Raw genomic sequence first — 20371 nt, forward strand, 5'->3', positions numbered from 1 at the left:
CAAATAATTATCCCTCCTTCCACTTCCTTAACCTCTTATCTATCGAGGTGCGTTAGGGGGCCGAAGCCTATCCCAGCTATCATAGGGTGAGAGGTGAGCGTACAATCTGAACATTTCTCATCCTGTTCCTGCTGAGTCGGCACACACATATGCACATCTACACGTTTCTTCTGGAGAGCATTTATCTGGGCTTACTGACTGCAGCAGGAGTCTTCACATAAACACGGGGAAGCTGTGGATGCATCAGCGTAATTTATCCTCTTTAAGAAAATTCCCTTTTATCACCCTCGTAAGTCTCTTAAGCCACGTTGTATTTCTGCAAGGACACAATATCCCCGGATGCCCCCAAACTTTTAAAACACGAACAAATACATCCTCTACATGCTGAGATGTCTCCGGTGTCCCTGCTTCATGTGGAATATTTCAAAGCCCTACAGCCGTAAATTATTTCAATTTGTTCCTCGCTGCCTTATGAAGAAGCTCAAGCCATTAGTGCCGGCACAGATTATATTTATTTTTCAGAAATCTATCAAACTGAGTCCAGTAAAGCGTGGATGGAGAACACAGTGATGGTGGTAATGAATGTATATTTATAGATTTACAGCAAACACACTGTCACTTCTATTAGCATCTTCATTTCAGGCCACTGGATTTGTGCATAACAAATCCTTCATTTTAATTAATTTATTCTGATCTGTAATTTTCTTTGTAATTTCAGCAGCTCAGTGTGAGCAGCGACAGCGTCAGGTTTCGGCACTTCTAATGAAGCCTCTCTGCTGGCACTAATCTTTTCCTAAAAAGACGCCGGAGTTATTCTCTGCTGAATTTAAAGGCGCTTCAGAAAAACTCTTGAGGTCCTTTATTCACTGAGGAGGGAGCTCATTCCAGGAAAACACTTAAGATACTTGATCACAGCCAAACATGGAATTTTGAATTTCATGGCATAAACTTGTTCAGTCTGCAGTGAAATATGAGTTACAAGATCATGTGCTAATTACATGTTATGATGTGAATTTCTTAGATATCTGGGCAGGCTTGTCCCACCCTGTGTCTGTGTGTAGTCAAAGCTAAACAACACAAAAGCATCGTTATTTTATACAAAAATTGCAGTTAAAGTTGAAGAGTGACAGGGTAGGAATGGGCTTAACAGGCATGGTTTTGAAAAAACAAAAAACAAAACCGTTATCTGAAGCCACCAAAGAGTTTCTAGCAATAAAAACATTAGAATAAAGGAATTATTCAGAGTAAATGCTGGAATTATACTATGCAATGAATGCCTTTCTTTCTTCATTACTAGCAACAAACAATATTTTGTGGTGAAACCAATCATCTCCACCTCACACAGCCATGATTCTGCATAATGGGTACTTTTATTTATTTATTGCTCTCAGTATGCTTGTGCTGAAACCTTTGTACGGTTACTTCGGCAGGATTATGATTTTCATATGAAAGTGCTGATACATCTTTCACCCATTCTTACAAACGTCTGGCCACAAACGGTTGATGGGCCCAAGCCAACTTGATTTGACAGTCAGGCTCTTTTGGAATAACTAAAGGAAGCATACTGGGACATACTTTATTTGCTAAACCATCTTGTGCTTGTTTCATTCACGTTGGAAATACTGAGCCGAGTTTGGTGGACACCTTCAGCAGCATATCGGAGAAACGGCAGGTGTAACACAGAAAGGTTTACTGTATTGTATGTGTGGTTTAAAGGGCAAGAATTTAAAATATGTAATTAAATTCAATGATTTTCCCTCTTTTGCTTGTGTCTTGGATGGGCACTCAGCCGTGCACTGGCCCCCTACCCAGAAGACCCAGTGGATAATCTGATGTTTCACCACTTTTAAATATAATTTTAAGTAGCAGTGCTACTTTTCATTTAACACACCTGTCAGCACATCATAAGTCTGAATTTATTTCTGATCAAATACTCAGATTTCCAGTGCGCCCCCTTATTCTCGCCCCCTCTGCCCACAAAAATCTTGGAAACGCCCGTGGTCCTGGCCGGTCCACTGGTTGTTAAGTGTTGGGGGTGGGGTGGTTGAATGAGGCTGACGGGGGCTGGATGTCCTCTCTTTGCCCCCCGACCACAGTGGGAGTGCGCAGTGCCAGGCCGGGCCAGCAGCAGCAGCTGACGCACCGTCACACGTACTTTACGCACGCTGGATGAAGGCAGGCAGAGACCCGGCGGAGGAGGATGCTAACACCGGCTCGGTGGGGCTGTCTCCGGGGGTTTATTTAGCAGGCAGTGGGGGTGCCGGTGTAAAATGCAGCGGGGCGGACGGGCTGTGCGGGTCGGCCTTGCTGAGCTCGGCTGCTGCGCCTCATGTTCGCCTCTCACGCGTCTCTCCTAGGACTTGTGATTAGCGCGTTTTTGTTTCCAGGTCAGAATCTCCGTTTCCTGTGCGGCGTGTTTGTACTAAAATGGCCGGAGATGGCGGCGCTCTGAAGGATATCAATGAGATTAAGTCCCAGTTCCGGACCAGAGAGGGCTTCTACAAGCTGCTCACCCTCTCAGACTCGCTGCAGCGGGGCGGGCTGCCGCGGGGGCCGTCCGCCGGAGCCACGCTGGGCCCCGGGGCCGGACCGGGTCCGATACCCGGCGGAGGGGTCGGGCTGCTGCAGGGGCCCGGGGCTGCAGCCGCTGCCGCTGCCGCCTCTTCCTCCTCCAATGCCGCAGCCAACTCCTCCCCGGCTGGCTTCCTGCCGCCGGTCCGGGTCTCCATGGTGAAGCTGCAGCCCGAAGACCCGAGCGAGGAGTCGGAGCGGGTGTGCTTCAACATCGGCAGGGAGCTGTATTTCTACACGTACACCAACATCAAGAAGGTGAGGCTGGGGGCGAGTTTAGCCTGGCGTGCTAAGCTGCTAGTGTGATGCTGCTGCTTCGCATTTCGTCATCTTTTCAGGCTCTCCGAGCGGCTGCTGCTGCTGCTGCACCACCACCACAGCTTTCTGCTTGTTATGCAATGCAAAATGGAGCTGCTGCTCATTTGGCTGAATAGGTGGTGAGTGGCGCATCGTGCAAACGGATGCACAGTGTCAGAAGGAGCTGAAGGAGCAGGAAACGGCGAGAAGAAAGGCTCTGACGGCTCTCCATTCACTGCAGCCTTACTGGGAGCTGAAGCCTGGTCCTTGGCTGGGGCTGCCTGCCAGCGCTCACAGCTGAAGGCTTGTGATTTGGAGGCACACTGCGAGATCATTTACTTTCTGCAAAATGTTGCTTTTTAACAACAGAACAATCCAGATGAACCATCACTGCATCACAGGCTCTGCAGCCTCCCTGTCCCCTCATTTACAAGGCCATGTGTCAAAAATAGACTCCATCCAGAGTGGGCTGAATTTGACAATTTTAATCATATTATCTAAAGGGAGCCTGCTGTGCTTCATATTTTTGTTACTAGAGCAGCTTTGCATGAATCATTGTTATTCATGTTATCCTAGGCCTTACTGCAGCCCCTCCTCTCTTCCTTCAAACCAGCTTTCTTATGATTGGCTGTCCCTCACAAACAGAAGGTTTGTGACTGCAGGTGGGTGGGGCTTCTGTGCATATAGGGAGCATGTTTAAAGTAGACCTTTTAGTTTTTCTTGTTTAGCATCATATTTTTACTCTTCAGCACTGCTAGGAGAGCTTTGCATGATTCCTATAATCCTTAGTTGTCTTATTCCTGGTATTGGTGCAGCTCCTCTGTTTGTCCTCTGTTGGAAACAAGACACCATCAAAGCCTGCTAGGAGTGACCCTTGACACTCTTGTCCAAACTGAGTGGTTTCTGCCATAGAACAGAATGACTGGGTTTGCATCAGAGGTCAGTGAGGGTATTCTGCCTGTGCAGCCACCTGGAAATCATTCTAGTGGTGATCAGACACGTCTTTATAGATGTGTATGCTAAGGTGTCAAAGCTTGTCATCAAGGGGACAGGAGAGGTTGGTCAGATGTCGTCTTTATTGGGGAAAGTGTTAAAACGGCTTTCTTCTGATTGGCTGCCCCTCTCAAACAGAAGATTTAAACAGCAGGTGGGTGGAGCTGCTGTGTGCCTGATATGACCTTATAGAAACGAGACCTGCCACTCAGCAGCCGCCTCCCTCACAGCACCTACTCAGGCAGGTATTTTGAAGGTTCGATATCAGTAGTCACTGATACACACGAAGCTCTGCATGTTTTGATCAAATAAGTTTTAAAAACAGGACAGTTTCAGCTTTTGGGATTTATTTTCTGCATCATTTAAGTTTTTAAGTAAAGAAATGCAAACATCTGGCATCAGTAATTAAAAGTATGAAGTAATATAATGCAGTGAGGCCCTCGGACACTCGCTATTGCTTCCAAATAATTATTCTCGACTTTTCCCATTTTCTGCCGAATCAAAACAATTACAGAGCTGATTTTGTCCTCTGTCCTCTTTTGTGTTTGCCTTCCACACACGAGAGGCTGAGGGCACCGAGGTGGTGGTTCTGGTTCACATCAGGACGAGGTTATGTCTTTTGTTTGAGGATGTAATCTCATTAGATGCTCATGCAGCAGCTGTTCACCACTGAAACTTAATCATTTTGACCCTCAAGTGACTAAAATGTCCACGTGCGGTCATTTATAACCCTGTTATTCTTTTTTTAATGTGTATTTATGATGATCACAGCTACAGTTTCCTGTATCTAAGATGCATGTTTTTAGCTGTTATGTCTGTAAGTTTGGTTTTATGCAAACAAACATTGCCAACAAAATTACTTTTATTTCCACAAAACACATTTTTCTTAGTTTTAATAATGCCATGATAAAGTCATGCACTGCAGTATGCTCATATCATTTTAATATCAACATTTAAATAACACTGGCAGTGACTCCATAATACTTTGAGGAACAACAAATTCCAATGAAGTCGTCATAGTCGGGCGGATTTTAATCACTTGTTACTCCCGTTTTGTACTCGGACTGAACAAACATCTGGTTTGCACGTGTAGAATATTTCAAATATTTTGTACAGAAAGATCAAAATTTCTGCTGAAGGCAAAGTTGCTACTCTGAGCCTGTTATGTGTGGGTCACCGCAGAATGTCACAATGTAGCGATTCATGTTAGAAAACACACATTTGTACAAAGCTTTCTGTGATCTTTGACACACAAATGGACCAGTTCCTGAAAAAAGTTGTAGAAGTAGATGAATGGTAGGAAACATTTATACAAATAAAAATATCACAACACACATAAATGTATAAATGCCTCCTCAGGCTTAACTTTGACCACTGACAGGTGATTTTTCTCTTCATCATGACATCCTGTTAGTGGGAGGGGAAAAAAATGGAAAAATGGGTGAGATTAAGGATTTTAGTGACAAAAGACCACATTGTGATGGCTAAACAGCCGGGTCAGAGCATCTCCAAAACCGCAGCCCTTGTGAGATGTTCCTGGTCCGCAGTGGGGAACCAGCGACAGAGTCACGGGCGGCCAAGGCTCACTGAAGCACGAGGGGAATGAAGGCTGGCCCGTGTGGACGACATATCCACAGACCACTCAGGGGCCCATGCTGACCCCCGTCCAGTGCCGAAAGCACAGAGAAGAGGCACGCAAGAACTAGACAGAAGCTATGGAACAAGGCGGGCCAATCTAATGGATCATGTTTTCTTTTACATCACGTGGACGGATGTGTTTTGCTTACCTGGGGAGCACCTGGCAGCAGGATGCACTGTGAGAAGGCGGTGAGCCAGCAGAGGCTTGTCGTGTGGATGTTACTTTGACACATACCACCTACCTTAGCATTGTTATAGATCTGGGGTGGGGAGCTCCAAGTCTCAGGGCCGTTGTCCTGCAAGTTTTACATATCACCCTGGGTCAACACACCTAACTCGAATGATTAGTTCATTACCAGGCCTCTGAAGAACTTCAAGACATGTTGAGGAGGTAATTTAGCCATTTAAATCAGCTGTGCGGATCAAGGACACATCTAAATCCTGTGTGGCACTGTGAATGCATAAGTTATATTTCAGAACCCATTGAAGGAAAAAAGTGTTTTTGGCATGACAGAAAAAAAGAAAAGTATCATCGCTGAGGGTTTTCCCTGGAGCTGGATCTGCTTCCAGCCTGCAGCACCTCGTGCTTCTTAATGAGAAACGCTAATAACCTGTTTAAAGAACCTGTTTACATGCGTCCTGTAGTTTCTTTAAACAGCTTCCCCTTCCCCAAAGCGACTCGAGTAGCTTAAGCTCGCTGATCTCCATTGGAGCAGCAGTTTAGTGCATGATGATGATGATCTCTCAAACACAACCTCCTCCAGAGCATTTTAGGTCTGCAGCGTACGTTTTCACAGAAAGGGAGTCACCTCCATAACCCTGAAAACCTTTAGTTACCTCTCTAAGCTGTAGATCTTTGCAGCCCTGCCCTGTTTAACGGGTTCTCTCTGTGGTTGGTGATTGTCGGTGAACACAGCGGCCCTGCACAGAAACTTTGCTCCTTCGCTGAGATGGCAAACCCTGATGTGAAAAACGTTCAAATCAAGCTCCACTGCAGCTGCCATGGAAACACTTCAACGTGTGATGATTGGATTGTCAAAAAAAAAAAGAAAGAAGGACAGAAACATAAGAATGGGCACAGAAGTGTGATGTTTGTTGTTTTGGTTCTCTGAATGTCGCTGAAACTTTGTCTCCTCGCTGTTGTCTGCAGGCTGTGGACCTCAGTAAGCCCATAGACAAGAGGATCTACAAGGGGACGCAGCCCACGTGTCACGACTTCAACCAGTACTCGGCCACAGCAGAGAGCGTAGCTCTCATCGTGGGTTTCTCAGCCGGGCAGGTCCAGTATCTCGACCCCATCAAGAAGGAAACCAGTAAACTCTTTAACGAGGAGGTAATAAATCTGTGTCTCGGCTTTAATCTGGGTTTGTTGCAGAGAGCCGACCTGGCAAACAGGGCTTGTGGTGTGTGCAGATTATGTGGCAAATATAAACAAAACAATATGTTCATCAGATCTCAGGGATATAATGAAGGGTGGAGGGCTGAGGCTGGTGTAGCTCTTAATTTTGCAGGACAAAATTATTTTTTGGAATCAAGTTCAGTTTTTTTTAATTTGCATGCAAAGAAACAAATCTGACCAGTCAGACCACTGCATTTGAGCCAAATCTCAGACATGCAGCTAAACGTTCTCTGGGTCAATTGGCTCTCTGAAGTGATTTCTCTGCATTCACAGATGTGGCCCCAACTCAGCTCACAACAGCTCAAACTGAGATCTTGAAATACAGTGGGGCAAAAAAGTATTTAGTCAGCCACCGATTGTGCAAGTTCCCCCACTTAAAATGACGACAGAGGTCAGTAATTTGCACCAGAGGTACACTTCAACTGTGAGAGACAGAATGTGTAAAAAAAATCCATGAATCCACATGGTAGGATTTGTAAAGAATTTATTCGTAAATCAGGGTGGAAAATAAGTATTTGGTCAATAACAAAAATACAACTCAATACTTTGTAACATAACCTTTGTTGGCAATAACAGAGGTCAAACGTTTACTATAGGTCTTTACCAGGTTTGCACACACAGTAGCTGGTATTTTGGCCCATTCCTCCATGCAGATCTTCTCGAGAGCAGTGATGTTTTGGGGCTGTCGCCGAGCAACATGGACTTTCAACTCCCGCCACAGATTTTCTATGGGGTTGAGGTCTGGAGACTGGCTAGGCCACTCCAGGACTTTCAAATGCTTCTTACGGAGCCACTCCTTTGTTGCCCGGGCGGTGGATCATTGTCATGTTGGAAGACCCAGCCTCGTTTCATCTTCAAAGTTCTCACTGATGGAAGGAGGTTTTGGCTCAAAATCTCACGATACATGGCCCCATTCATTCTGTCCTTAACACGGATCAGTCGTCCTGTCCCCTTGGCAGAAAAACAGCCCCATAGCATGATGTTTCCACCCCCATGCTTCACAGTAGGTATGGTGTTCTTGGGATGCAACTCAGTATTCTTCTTCCTCCAAACACGACGAGTTGAGTTTATACCAAAAAGTTCTACTTTGGTTTCATCTGACCACATGACATTCTCCCAATCCTCTGCTGTATCATCCATGTGCTCTCTGGCAAACTTCAGACGGGCCTGGACATGCACTGGCTTCAGCAGCGGAACACGTCTGGCACTGCGGGATTTGATTCCCTGCCGTTGTAGTGTGTTACTGATGGTGACCTTTGTTACTTTGGTCCCAGCTCTCTGCAGGTCAGTCACCAGGTCCCCCCGTGTGGTTCTGGGATCTTTGCTCACCGTTCTCATGATCATTTTGACCCCACGGGATGAGATCTTGCGTGGAGCCCCAGATCGAGGGAGATTATCAGTGGTCTTGTATGTCTTCCATTTTCTGATGATTGCTCCCACAGTTGATTTTTTCACACCAAGCTGCTTGCCTATTGTAGATTCACTCTTCCCAGTCTGGTGCAGGTCTACAATACTTTTCCTGGTGTCCTTCGAAAGCTCTTTGGTCTTGGCCATGGCGGAGTTTGGAGTCTGACTGTTTGAGGCTGTGGACAGGTGTCTTTTGTACAGATGATGAGTTCAAACAGGTGCCATTCATACAGGTAACGAGTGGGGGACAGAAAAGCTTCTTACAGAAGACGTTACAGGTCTGTGAGAGCCAGAGATTTTCCTTGTTTGAGGTGACCAAATACTTATTTTCCACCCTGATTTACGAATAAATTCTTTACAAATCCTACCATGTGAATTCATGGATTTTTTTTTTCACATTCTGTCTCTCACAGTTGAAGTGTACCTCTGGTGCAAATTACTGACCTCTGTCATCATTTTAAGTGGGGGAACTTGCACAATCGGTGGCTGACTAAATACTTTTTTGCCCCACTGTATGTAGGAAAAGCTGTCGTAATGTAGCTTCAGCTCCGGGATGAAACCACGAAACTGTCCCTGCTGCTGTGTTCTAGTGAGAACTGGATGAGCCCAGCGTTTCTGTCTCTTCCTTTTCCTGTTTAGAAACATCAGAATCAGCTCATCATCGCTTGATCTCGACTTCATTTTTTTTCCTAACGTGCATATTTTTGAGGACACTTTCAGGGTGTATATACTTTACACGACAAATTTGCATCTGAAAAGTTCATAATTTCATGTCTGGTTTGTTTGTTTGTTTTTGCAATGTGCTTGGTATGTAAAGGCTTTTATGCTGAAAGAATAGCTGGGTGTATTTCCACCTTGGCCCATTTCCTGTATGTTTTCCTGCCTCTACCGTCAAAAAAATAAAAACTGGGGCGCACTGGCAGCTGTGGCTACATGTAGCTTGCCGTCACCAGTGTGTGAATGTGTGTGTGAATGTGTGGATGACTGAATGTAGTGTAAAGCGCTTTGGGGTCCTTAGGGACTAAGTAAAGCGCTGTACAAATACGGGCCATTTACCATTGAGTTATAAACCTTACAGCAGCGTTTTGATCAATAGATGCTTTAGATAGACAAGAAAACCATGTGTTCCAGTAATGCAACTGAGTTTTAAATGAGAGGCACAGCTGAATGTCATCGGTACACAGATGATAAAAAATGGCTTTAAAACTACGGAAGGCCAGGACTGCCATAATGAATTAATTAAATACACCATTAAATAATTAATTAAAATTGGAAATAATTAATTAAATAAATATTTGACACATTTAATTAATTATTTATTTATTTCACATTTTAATTATTATTATTATTATTATTATTATTATTATTATTATTATTATTATTAATTAATAAACTCAACAAAACCTAAAACTCATACTTTTCTAATGTCTTTCTCCACCCTTCCTTCCCTCTCACCTTCTCCGTCTGTCCCCACCTCCTTCCTCTTTCACAGAGGTTGATAGACAAATCCAAGGTAACGTGTCTAAAATGGCTTCCCAAGTCGGAGAACCTGTTCCTGGCCTCCCATGCCAGCGGTCACCTCTACCTCTACAACGTGGACCACCCGTGCGGCACCACGGCACCACAGTACTCTCTGTTGCGGCAGGGCGAAGGCTTCGCCGTTTATGCCTGCAAAACCAAGACGCCGCGCAACCCTCTGCTGCGGTGGGCCGTCGGGGAGGGAGGCCTCAACGAGTTTGCGTTCTCCCCAGATGGCGTGCACGTGGCGTGCGTGGGCCAGGACGGATGCCTGCGTGTCTTCCACTTTGATTCGATGGAGCTTCAGGGCGTGATGAAGAGCTACTTTGGTGGGCTGCTCTGTGTGTCGTGGAGCCCAGACGGGAAATATCTCGCCACGGGAGGGGAGGATGATCTGGTTACTGTGTGGTCATTTGCAGAAAGCCGAGTGGTAGCGAGGGGGCACGGCCACAAGTCTTGGGTCAACGTGGTGGCATTCGATCCCTTCACAACTTCCCTGGAAGATGAGGAGCCTATGGAGCTCAGTGGCAGCGAGGAGGACCTCCACCAGGGGGCGCAAAATAACTCCATGCACTTTGGGCGGGTTCGAACGAGCAGCACGTTATCCCGCCTTTCTCGGCACAGCTCGAAAGGCGGCGGCTCGCCATCGGTCACTTACCGATTTGGCTCGGTGGGGCAGGACACCCAGTTCTGTTTGTGGGACCTGACGGATGACGTGCTGTACCCGCGTCTGCCGCTGTCCCGCGCCTTTACTAACACTTTTGGGCCTTCGCTGTCCAACTCTGGCAGCGGGGGGATCAACAGCACCTCAGGTGGGGGAGGAAGTGGAGGTGTGGAGGGACATCATCACCCCCCGAACACTAACACCGGCGCCTCCAACCCACCCACGCTCCCTTTACCGCTTCCTCGCTCCCTTTCGCGCTCCAACTCTTTGCCCCACCCCGCTGTGGCGAACGCCTCCAAAGGCCAGGGCGCCTCAGAGGGCAGTGGGGGAGGAGGAGGAGGGGGAGGGAGCAGCGGTGGAGGAAACAGCACCCCCTTCAGCATCGGCCGCTTCGCCACCCTTTCCCTACAGGAGCGCAAGTCGGATAAGTCCGGCAGCAGCGGGGGCGTGGAGAAGGAGCACAAGCGGTACCACAGCCTGGGCAACATCAGCAAAAGCAACGACAAGATCAATGTGGCGCCGAGGAGCAACCGGCTGGACGCCGCCAAGGTGCTGGGCACCACGCTGTGCCCACGCATGCACGAAGTGCCGCTGCTGGAGCCACTGGTCTGTAAGAAGATTGCACACGAGAGGCTGACGGTCCTGGTGTTCATGGATGACTGCATCATCACGGCCTGCCAGGAGGGCCTCATCTGTACCTGGGCACGGCCGGGGAAGGCGGTACGTCTCCTGTTAACCTTTTTAAGTCATAGTTTGTCTCTCTAGTTGTTTAGTCTCGCAGTCGGTCTTAGATGTTAGAGAATAACTCGCTTCACATGTCTTCATAACTCCAGTCCAACATGGTTTTTAATTTACAGTGCAGGGCAAAAACAGAGACTGTTTACAAAGATGGACTAAGCCATCATCACATCATCTTCTATTTTACAGGGTATCATTTTGAAGCCTTTAATCTGGTGTTTTAAAGCCAGATGGGACCATGTTTGGGTGAGACATCGAAGCTGCTGCAAAGAGTGAACAGCCCAGTTCATGCAGGCATTTCAGCCTCACTCTCGTCCTCATGAATTATGGCACATGCCACCAGGGACATGAAAAACTCAGAACAACCGAAGGCTCAATCAAGGACAGTGCAAGCATTGATTTCCCAGTTGCAGATTTTCTACACCTGAAAGCAAACCCTACTTTATCATCTAATTTATTCTAAACAGGATTTAACCTCTTCAGAAGGTTGGAGCAAAGTGTCTTGAACCAATTTGTTAGTCTTAAAAGAGGACAGAGAAACACTGAGTGCTCGTGTATATTTCAAGAAAAGTTGTGATGTATTTCTGAGTAGCCCAAGTCTTGATGCACGCTCAATCATCCAGGGAAGAAAATCCCAAAGGTTGATTCTGTTCATCTGGACGTAGCGTTTTGTGGGAGAAACGTTTTGTCACTCATCCAGGTGACGTCTTCAGTCTCAGCTGACTGCAGGTTTCCCCAAATCTTATAAACAGTACATTTGCACAATAACTGAAGCTAGCACCACTGAATGACCAATGGGCTGGAAGGTCAGTTCCTTGATCATTAATATGCAAATTGTCATGAGTACTGTATTTATTCTTATTGTATTCTAATTTTTGCCTCATAACTTTTGCACTGTCCACTTCCTGCTGTGACAAAACAAATTTCCCACGTGTGGGACTAATAAAGGTTATCTTATCTTATCTTATCTTATCATTGATCAACAACCACTGATCAAAGGCCATGAGTACCATTCACAGAGAGTTGGGGAATGGCTGCAATCACAGCATTCTAAGATGGTGACAGATGTACCCTTAGGCCCCCTCCTCGATTCAGAGATGATCTTTCCCTTTTCACGTAAATGGCCTCCTTGACTCCGCCCTCAAACCAGCGTTCCTCCCTGTCCAGGATGTGAACATCCTCATCATTGAAAGAGTGTCCACTGGCCTGTAGGTGTAAATAGACTGCAGAGTCCTGACGAGGTAGCTCTTCTGTGTTGTGCCATCTGCTTCGCCAGAGGTTGTTTGGTTTCCCCGATGTATAAATCCTGGCAATCCTCTGTTTATGCCAGGGGACCTGATCCTTGGGGTGGACCAATTATTTATTTTTATTTTTTGTTCTGAAAAAATGAAGACGTCACCTGGATGAGCGCCACTCCCACTGAAACTGCTGCGTCCAGACGAACAGACTCAAGTTTTTGGGTAGCCCAAGTAGTGCTGAACACTTTAACAGTAGTATTTATGTGAAACACGTTTGTCGTTTCGCCTTCAGCACCAACCATTTTCTTGCATATTTTTCAGAGTTCAGTGGTTTGTTGGAGGTTGTTGAGGTAGCTCATCATCATTGGAGGCTGACTCCCGCCTCTCAGACATGCTTGTCTCATTATTATGTATAGAAGGAAACCTAGCATGGTGTTGCTATAGCAGTGGTGCCCAAAAATGTTCCAGAAGACACTAGCCCCGAGGAGCTTTATGAATTAGTGGAGGTTAAGCCGAACAGACACCTGGAGACTAAATCTGTCTGTTCTCTGAACTTTAAGGAGCAGGTGTGTTATTAAAAAAGTTGAATGCTAAGAAGTGTGTACATTTGCTGCTGAGATCAAAGATTTGGCAAAGGCAAAAATTAAAAGTACAGTTTGAAAGCGCATCAGCTCTCATTGGAAAAAATTAACCATGCTGGATAGGTGCTCTGATATGGGCTGGGTATGTGGTAGAATAGAATAGCCCTTCATTGTCATTGTAAATACATCAGGAATAGTAAAGACATCAGGAATAAATGGCCAACAGAACAGATATATACTATAATATATTCAAAGCAAGAGAAAGGGAAGCAGTGCAAAAGGACTCTGAGTATTGAGTCCATGTGTGAGAGGCCGGAATGAAGAGGGTTACTCAGACCATGGCTCAGATTGGTGAGGTGGGTGGGCAGGTGTGGGGCGGGGGGTGTTTGTTAACAGTCCGAATGGCTCAGGGGAAGAAGCTGTTAGTGAGTCTGGAGGTGTGTACCTGATTGACCTGACCCCGCAGCAGGTCAAACAGGTGGTGGGGTTTTCTGAGATAGGTTTCGGCTTCACTTCCAGATCCTCCTAAGTCAGGGTGCTGCTGCCCGTCCTGTAGAGGTCTTTGCAGGTCTCCATGGATACGTCTCCCCAGAGCGTCACTGACCCACCACCAAACTGGTCGTGCTGAGCGATGTAACACACAGCATAAGGTTCTCCACAGCTTCTGCAGACCCTTTGACGTCTATCATGTGTACTCAGGGTGAACCTGCTCTCATCTGTATAAAGCACAACCTCCCATTTCTGGTATTCTATGGCAAATGCCAGTTTGGGCTACAAGGTGGTGGGCAGTGAGCACAGGGCCCACTAGAGGGCGTCGTGTCCTCAGGTCACCCTCATGAAGTCTGTTTCTGATTGCTTGGTCAGAGACATTTACAGCTCTGGCACTGCTCATGCTGTTCCTCCTTTCACTGAGGAGCAGATACTGGTCCTGCTGATGGCTTAAGGACCTTCTGTGGCCTGTCCAGCTTCATAAGCCTCTTTTCCATTAGTAGCTACTCGGATTGACTCTCCACGGATCGGCACTACTCGGCTCAGATTGATACTGATCAAATTCAGTACTACCTAATGTGGTTGTCGTCATATCATATCATATTTCATCATATCAACGTGTCTGAGCGTCCCTCGACGTCATTAAAATGTGACACGAATGCTAAAAAGAAGTTGAACAAGAATATTCTTGCTGTTGGGTCTGTGGCTTCGTCAAATTCGGAGGAACACGGTGTTGTTTTTTGTAGCCATTTTAAAAATGGCGGTTTTAATTTTCATGAACAACAGACTCTCGAGTGATGCTACTGACCAGCCAATTGGTGGCATGCAGTCAGACGATGTCGCAGTTTAGTACCTGCTTGGATCGCGTGGAAACCCGGCGAGCAGGTACCAGGTACTATGACCTAAACCCTGAAAACCGTGGTGAACCGTGCCGAGTTGATCCAAGTATTCTAATGGAAAAGGAGTTATAGAGTAGTTCATATAAGAAACTGGGACTGATGTGGAGGACCACATCAATAATCTAATAAAGAGATAAAATTAATATTGAACAGAATCGAGTTCAGCGTATTGATACGACCCTTTAAACAGACACTGGGTCTGGTTTGCCCACTTATTTAATTATCAGTATAATTATGAACCAGGGTAAAGTTCGGTTTGAGTGCAGACAGGAGAGGATTTTCAGTGCGTCTAACTTTGTGTTTTTCTTCTTCTCCCGTTCAGAACCTGACAGCACAGAACGGGAACTCTCCGAGCGGCACGGTGGTATAGCTGGAGGGGAAGCTTTGCACTCATCCCTCCATCCTTTCCCTCGTCGTCGTCGTCCTAATATGTCAGAATTTGGGGCCAACTACCAGAGACTATACCTGACCTACCACTGCAGTATTAACCCTCAGTATAACTCTGTACACGCCTTCACTCAGAGGTGGGAAACTCTTCCTGAAACACTCATTTAGGAGAACTTGGGAACAAATGACACATTGAATATAGCACTAAGCCACAGTAGACCATATCAGTATATGACAGAAGTATGTGGACACCCCTTTAGTTGTTTTGTTTGTTTGTTTGTTTTCTTTTACTGCAGCTTTTGTTTATTTTCTGAGGAATGTTTTAAAGCAGCGTGGAAACCAGCCAGACCTCGTTTAGGATCAACTGGAACTATGAAATCAGTGTTAGACGCCACTAATGTGTTGGAAAAGCTGTTGCAGCAGCAGAGTATGAGTCACATACGGGTGAAGTGTTCGGGTGTCCATGTATTTTTGACCATATGATGGACCTAAACAGCCAGCCTTATTGTTGAAACATTCAAATTTCACAACCTGTTCTGCTGATCTGGACTATTCGAGCACGTCAGCTCTACCTGGTCCCATTTTCCACATGAATTTCTTCCACTGTAGCGAAGTGGAAGTTTTTTAAAATGGCCCATTTTAAAAAACATTTATCAATTGGTTTAAATTTGCCATCACTGATAAAGTATAAACTGGATGCGTCTCTTTGGGCAGCTTTATTTTTAGATTTCTCTGTGGAAGTCTCCTTCAGAGAGTCTAAAGGGTGACCGTTCAGGGAGCGAGCACAGATGATGTTTCTGTGGGTGAAATGCTCCTCCTTCAGAGTCCTCGGGATGTTACGCCTCTAAACCTGGTTCACACATTTCATGCTGCTCAGCTTCCTGGAAAAAAATGAAGATCATCATCCGTGGTCGTACTCCTCACTTGATGTGCTCCCATCTAGCTTGGACTCTGCAGACTCTTCCACTGAAAACTGCTCGTTTGCAGCCGGATTGATAGCTCTCATCAGATGTGTACATTTGTAATCATTATTAGAAAACTTCCACTGAGTGATCTAAAACACGCAGCAAGCCTGGAGGCGGTACAGAGGTGCACAAGGAGACAGTCTTGAAGTGCAGATTAGCCAAAATTAAGTCCAGAAAGTTGGGAAGTTTTATTATTTAATGAGCTTTTTGTCCATGATGGAAGTGAGAAAAGTGTTTCTCAGGAAGAGTTCCCCCCCTAAGTGGGACTGCGGTTTATTCCCACTGTTTCCGCCCTCCCTCCTCCGTGTCTCTCTGCAGAAAGACTGCTTTAACCGCGTTCTTCATCCTTCGGTCTGTAACCCCGAAGCAACAAAGGAGCTAACGGCAGGCCCTCCTCCCTTTTTCCCCTTCATGCTAAAGACACTGCAAAAGCCACGGCCATTGTATGTATGTTATTTATTTTATCACAAGACTGTGTAGTAATTTATACTGTAAATAATGAAAATACTCTATAAATACACAGCGGACAAACGTGTAGGGACTCGGCAGCGATGATGAGGTGAAGACGAAGCAGGAAAGATTATTAATATATGAAGATCCTTCTATTGTACATACAAACGAGACGGTTATAAATCGAATGACTGCTGTTTTAGGGAACATGAAGATGTCGATGTGTTTTTATTTTGTGTTATAGAGTTTCTCCCTGAAAGCAGTCTGGGTTTAATCTGATGTTTTTGGTGTCGGGGTGACCGACCCGACTCGAGCACAGAGAGCAATCATTTCAGCTGACTGTCCAAGCTAATCAGTCGAATCGTCACTAATCCTCATGCATCCTAATGAGTAACGTTGGCACCAACAAACGCACACTGTTGCACATTCCAAACACACACACACACACACATGCACACACAGTCCCCCTCTTGGTGTAGCATCATGTATTCTGTGTCATGGACTCTCCTGTCGCACCTGAATTGCCTCTTGCAAGAATTTGCACATAAAATAAATTCACAGTCCATTGTTAGCTGCCACATTCAGGGGTGTACTTTCTGTTTATCGATCTGACTGAAGCGGCAAAACGGCTCCCATAACGCCCCCGACACTCACTGCACACGTTTAGTTGGAAGGAATTTAATAATTGCACATCTCCGTGATGAAGTTTGTTCCCTTTGCGTGACTGAATTTACTCTCAACTTGACTTTTCCGCCTTCCTATTCCTGACGATAGAAAAGAAAGCACAAATCTGTCTGATTTTTCACTGTCGGCCATGAACCTGCCAAAAGCTGCGCCTGAAAGTTTAAACCACGTCTAAGACGGAAAGTTTCCCTCACATTTAGCATTCACTGAGTCCCGGGATCCAAAAGGACATCTGCACCTGGATTAAGGAGCTATACTTTCACAAAACCATCTAGACAATGTTTTTCTTTTGGTTCAGCTTGATTTGTATCTGTGAAAATGGAAAGCCAACGGGCAAATTTACCCCTCCGGGAATTTCAAAAATTCCTAGATCCCAGAAAATTCCAAATTGCTCGGGGATCAATTGAGCCAATCTTAAAACTTCCAATTATTAACATTTTTGCGAGTTTGAGTTTTTACTAAGTGTAACTGTCAGGCGTGTTATTAGTATTAAAATAATTCCTGGTTGAATCCTTGCACTTCCCTGTATGATACTCACATAACTTTCAAAAGTAGATTTTTATTGATATTTCCGATAAAGTACAGAGATGTGATTGTACGTCACTTTAGTTCTTCAGTTTTGCTGATCCAGATGGTGTGTAGTGAGGATACGTTTGAGCCCAGATTGTAATCCAGACATTTCTGGTAGTAACAACTTATAATCAGCTGATTTAGAGGCTACAGGACTGCACCTTAACCATCCTCCCCTCATAATCGGACTGTATTTCTGTTCACTCTGATGCTGTGTGCATGACTACTTAAAAATTTGCTAATTTTAGTATCTCGGAGTATTTAAAGCGACACAGTAGTAGTAGTTTCTGATTGGCTACGTCATAAAGATGCAATTTGAAGAGTGAATCCCTGGGTGGGTGGGGCTTCTCTGTCTGAGATGACCATATAAGGAATAGCCTCACTTGGTGACCTCATACAGAGCCAAGGGTAGAAAAAAAATAAACTGTTACTGAGTTTTTAGTTTACAGGGTTTCCTACACATACACTGACCTCATAAATTGAACCTTTGTCCAGGTTTAATAAAAGCACCCAGTATTCTAACATTAGGTATATCACAGAAAATAAGGAAAAGGAGAATAGCATTAATAGTTAACACTGAAACTTTGACTGATGCTTCTGTGTTGTAAACATGATACGTTTTTGCGATATCAGGGCCAGATGTTGCCAAGAATCAAATTAAACTGAAACGGCGTATTCATTAACAGGTTATTGGCCTGATTTATTCAAAACCAGGTGTCAGTATTCAGCGCCTTCCTGTGTTTGATCTTAAACTTGTTCTTACCTGTCTGCCTATAAATAGCTGAGCAAACGTCCCGCGCTGCAGGAGCCAAGGTTGCGCCCTTGGAGCCCCAGACAAACCGTCGGTTTCTTGGCTTTGCGTCTGAGTCGCCGTTGTCGCAGCATGTGAATTCATCCTTGTCGTCATAGCAACAGCACGCCCGAGGAGGGTATCTTCGAATGAGCATCGTGAGCTTGTGGAGTCGGTCTCGGCTTTAGGGCCAAATAAATGTCGCATCGCGACGTGCGAGGGGAAAATCTGGACCTTCACCTGAAACACTGATGAGAGCACAGATTATTTAACAGGTTGAACTTCTCCAAAAACATCTTCAAACTAAGTATTTCACAGCCAGGTGTTTGTTTACAGGTGAACTAAGCCTGCTTCACAATGCAGCATCAAAAACCTCCCAAACTCCCTGGATACTCAAATATAGTTGGAGATTTGCCTTTGTCTCTATGGTTTGTAAAGGTTTTGGTTCTTTAAACTTGATGATTTTAGAGATCACAGTCTCTCTGTTGCGCAGAATTAGTGTCAAATTTTGTTGGAGAAGTACAATAAAGTCACAAGTTAATGCAGCTTCAAGATTTCCTGTAACAACGCAGTGCCTCTGACGTCTCCTCGCAGTGTTTCCATCCATGACAAAGAGGCAAAAATGAATCCTGCAGTGCAAGAGCTTATTTAGAAATCAGCACATTCTTGACTTGAACACTCACTGGGATAAAAGATAAAACATTCAGCAATAAGAGAGTCTTCAGTTTGTTTGAGAGCTGTCTTTTTAAAAAGCAGGATTTGGTTGCGTTTTTGTGCCGCATTAAGTGGAAGAAACGGTTTAAGCAGTGAGTGCTGACAGAGGTGACATTGGAGAGCAGCGTGAAAAATTTGAAATTTTTTGTTTTAGATTTGCAGCAACTGGTGTATGTTTGAGGCGCTGAAATCAGAAAATTGAGTGTTGTTCACTGACCTCTGTTCATTTCTGTGTTCAGACTGTCTGCAGGCAGCAAACAGAAAACAAACAGCCCTGAGTAAACAACATGTAACCCCCCCACACACACTCTCACACACACACGCTAAAATCCAAACTTGCAGACGTTCAGCACTGAGGGAACAAACGGCGTTCCACAAATCTTTTCATCAGGATGAAGAAAAGCAAGTCAAACCACTTTAATATGTCCGTGTTTTTCTCCTGTGTGCTTGTTAATGTTGAAATATGCATTCTTCATTAATCACCATACACAGACAGCCACTCACACACACACACACACACACTCTATGCCTGCTCTGATGGAAGTTAAAGCAGCTGAATGACGTCACTGTTTGTAAATGGAGATCTGTTATTAAAACGTGAAACCTGAACCTTCTGTTATCTGTTCTTCTCACTATAACGAGTCATATTAACATACTGAAAACAAGCCTGTGCTTTTTCATGTGGATTCATGAAGAGAGAGTTTAAATGTTTCTGTGCTTGAACTAAATATAGGCTCGAAGCATGACGTGTAGCTGAGCTTTAGTAGCTCTAAGGACAGCCGGAGGGACCAAGATGGTAATTTTGCATCTTTGAGGCCTTTAAAGTCTTTTTTCTTTTCTTTTTTTAGCGTTTGGAAGATTTGTTTAAAAAGAAAGCTCCCAGATTAAAATCCTCTGCCCCCCATGTCCTAGAATAACAGGATTTAACAGCCTGCTTTTTGCACACAGACACTGGGAGTCTATGGAAACATCTGCAGAACACAACAGCTTACATATGAGGACAATATTGTGTTCGTGACGTTTAAAAGAACTCCTTATATCCTTGAACATTCCCAGAATCACCGCAGATCGAAGATACCCTGAACTATCTGTCTGGGGAAGTCTAGCCATCTTGTCTTTCTAACAAGGACATTGATATTCCCGGAGCTCCTCACACTCCTGCGCGTTAGCAGTAGAGAACTAAACCAGAGGTAAAGGACTCATTCATCGATGTGCACAGGAGTAAACTGGATCAATGTTAAATGTCTGAGCCTAATTGTCTGCGTCATGCTGCTATCAAGGGGTCAAAGGGTAATCCTTCGGTCTGCAAACCACTGAGTGGTTGCATTAGTCATTAGACCACTGCAGTGACATGTCACATACATGTCACTGCAATTGTC

The 20371-nt window shown here is 45.1% G+C and overlaps 1 protein-coding gene across 1 annotated transcript; it reads left to right on the top strand.

Annotated features, from left to right (window-relative positions):
* The first annotated feature begins 1370 nt into the window (after positions 1–1370).
* On the top strand, positions 1371–19601 carry zmp:0000000529 (WD repeat-containing protein 20). The gene is made up of 4 exons (XM_040037512.1): positions 1371–2829; positions 6650–6832; positions 9798–11207; positions 14755–19601. Exons 1-4 carry the CDS (start codon positions 2428–2430, stop codon positions 14800–14802), a joined length of 2043 nt encoding a protein of 680 aa, XP_039893446.1. The 5' UTR covers positions 1371–2427; the 3' UTR covers positions 14803–19601.
* The last annotated feature ends 770 nt before the right edge of the window (positions 19602–20371 follow it).

The sequence above is a fragment of the Simochromis diagramma genome, unplaced genomic scaffold (assembly GCF_900408965.1).
Source record: "Simochromis diagramma unplaced genomic scaffold, fSimDia1.1 OVJJ01000463.1, whole genome shotgun sequence".
Classification (NCBI taxonomy): Eukaryota; Metazoa; Chordata; class Actinopteri; order Cichliformes; family Cichlidae; genus Simochromis; species Simochromis diagramma.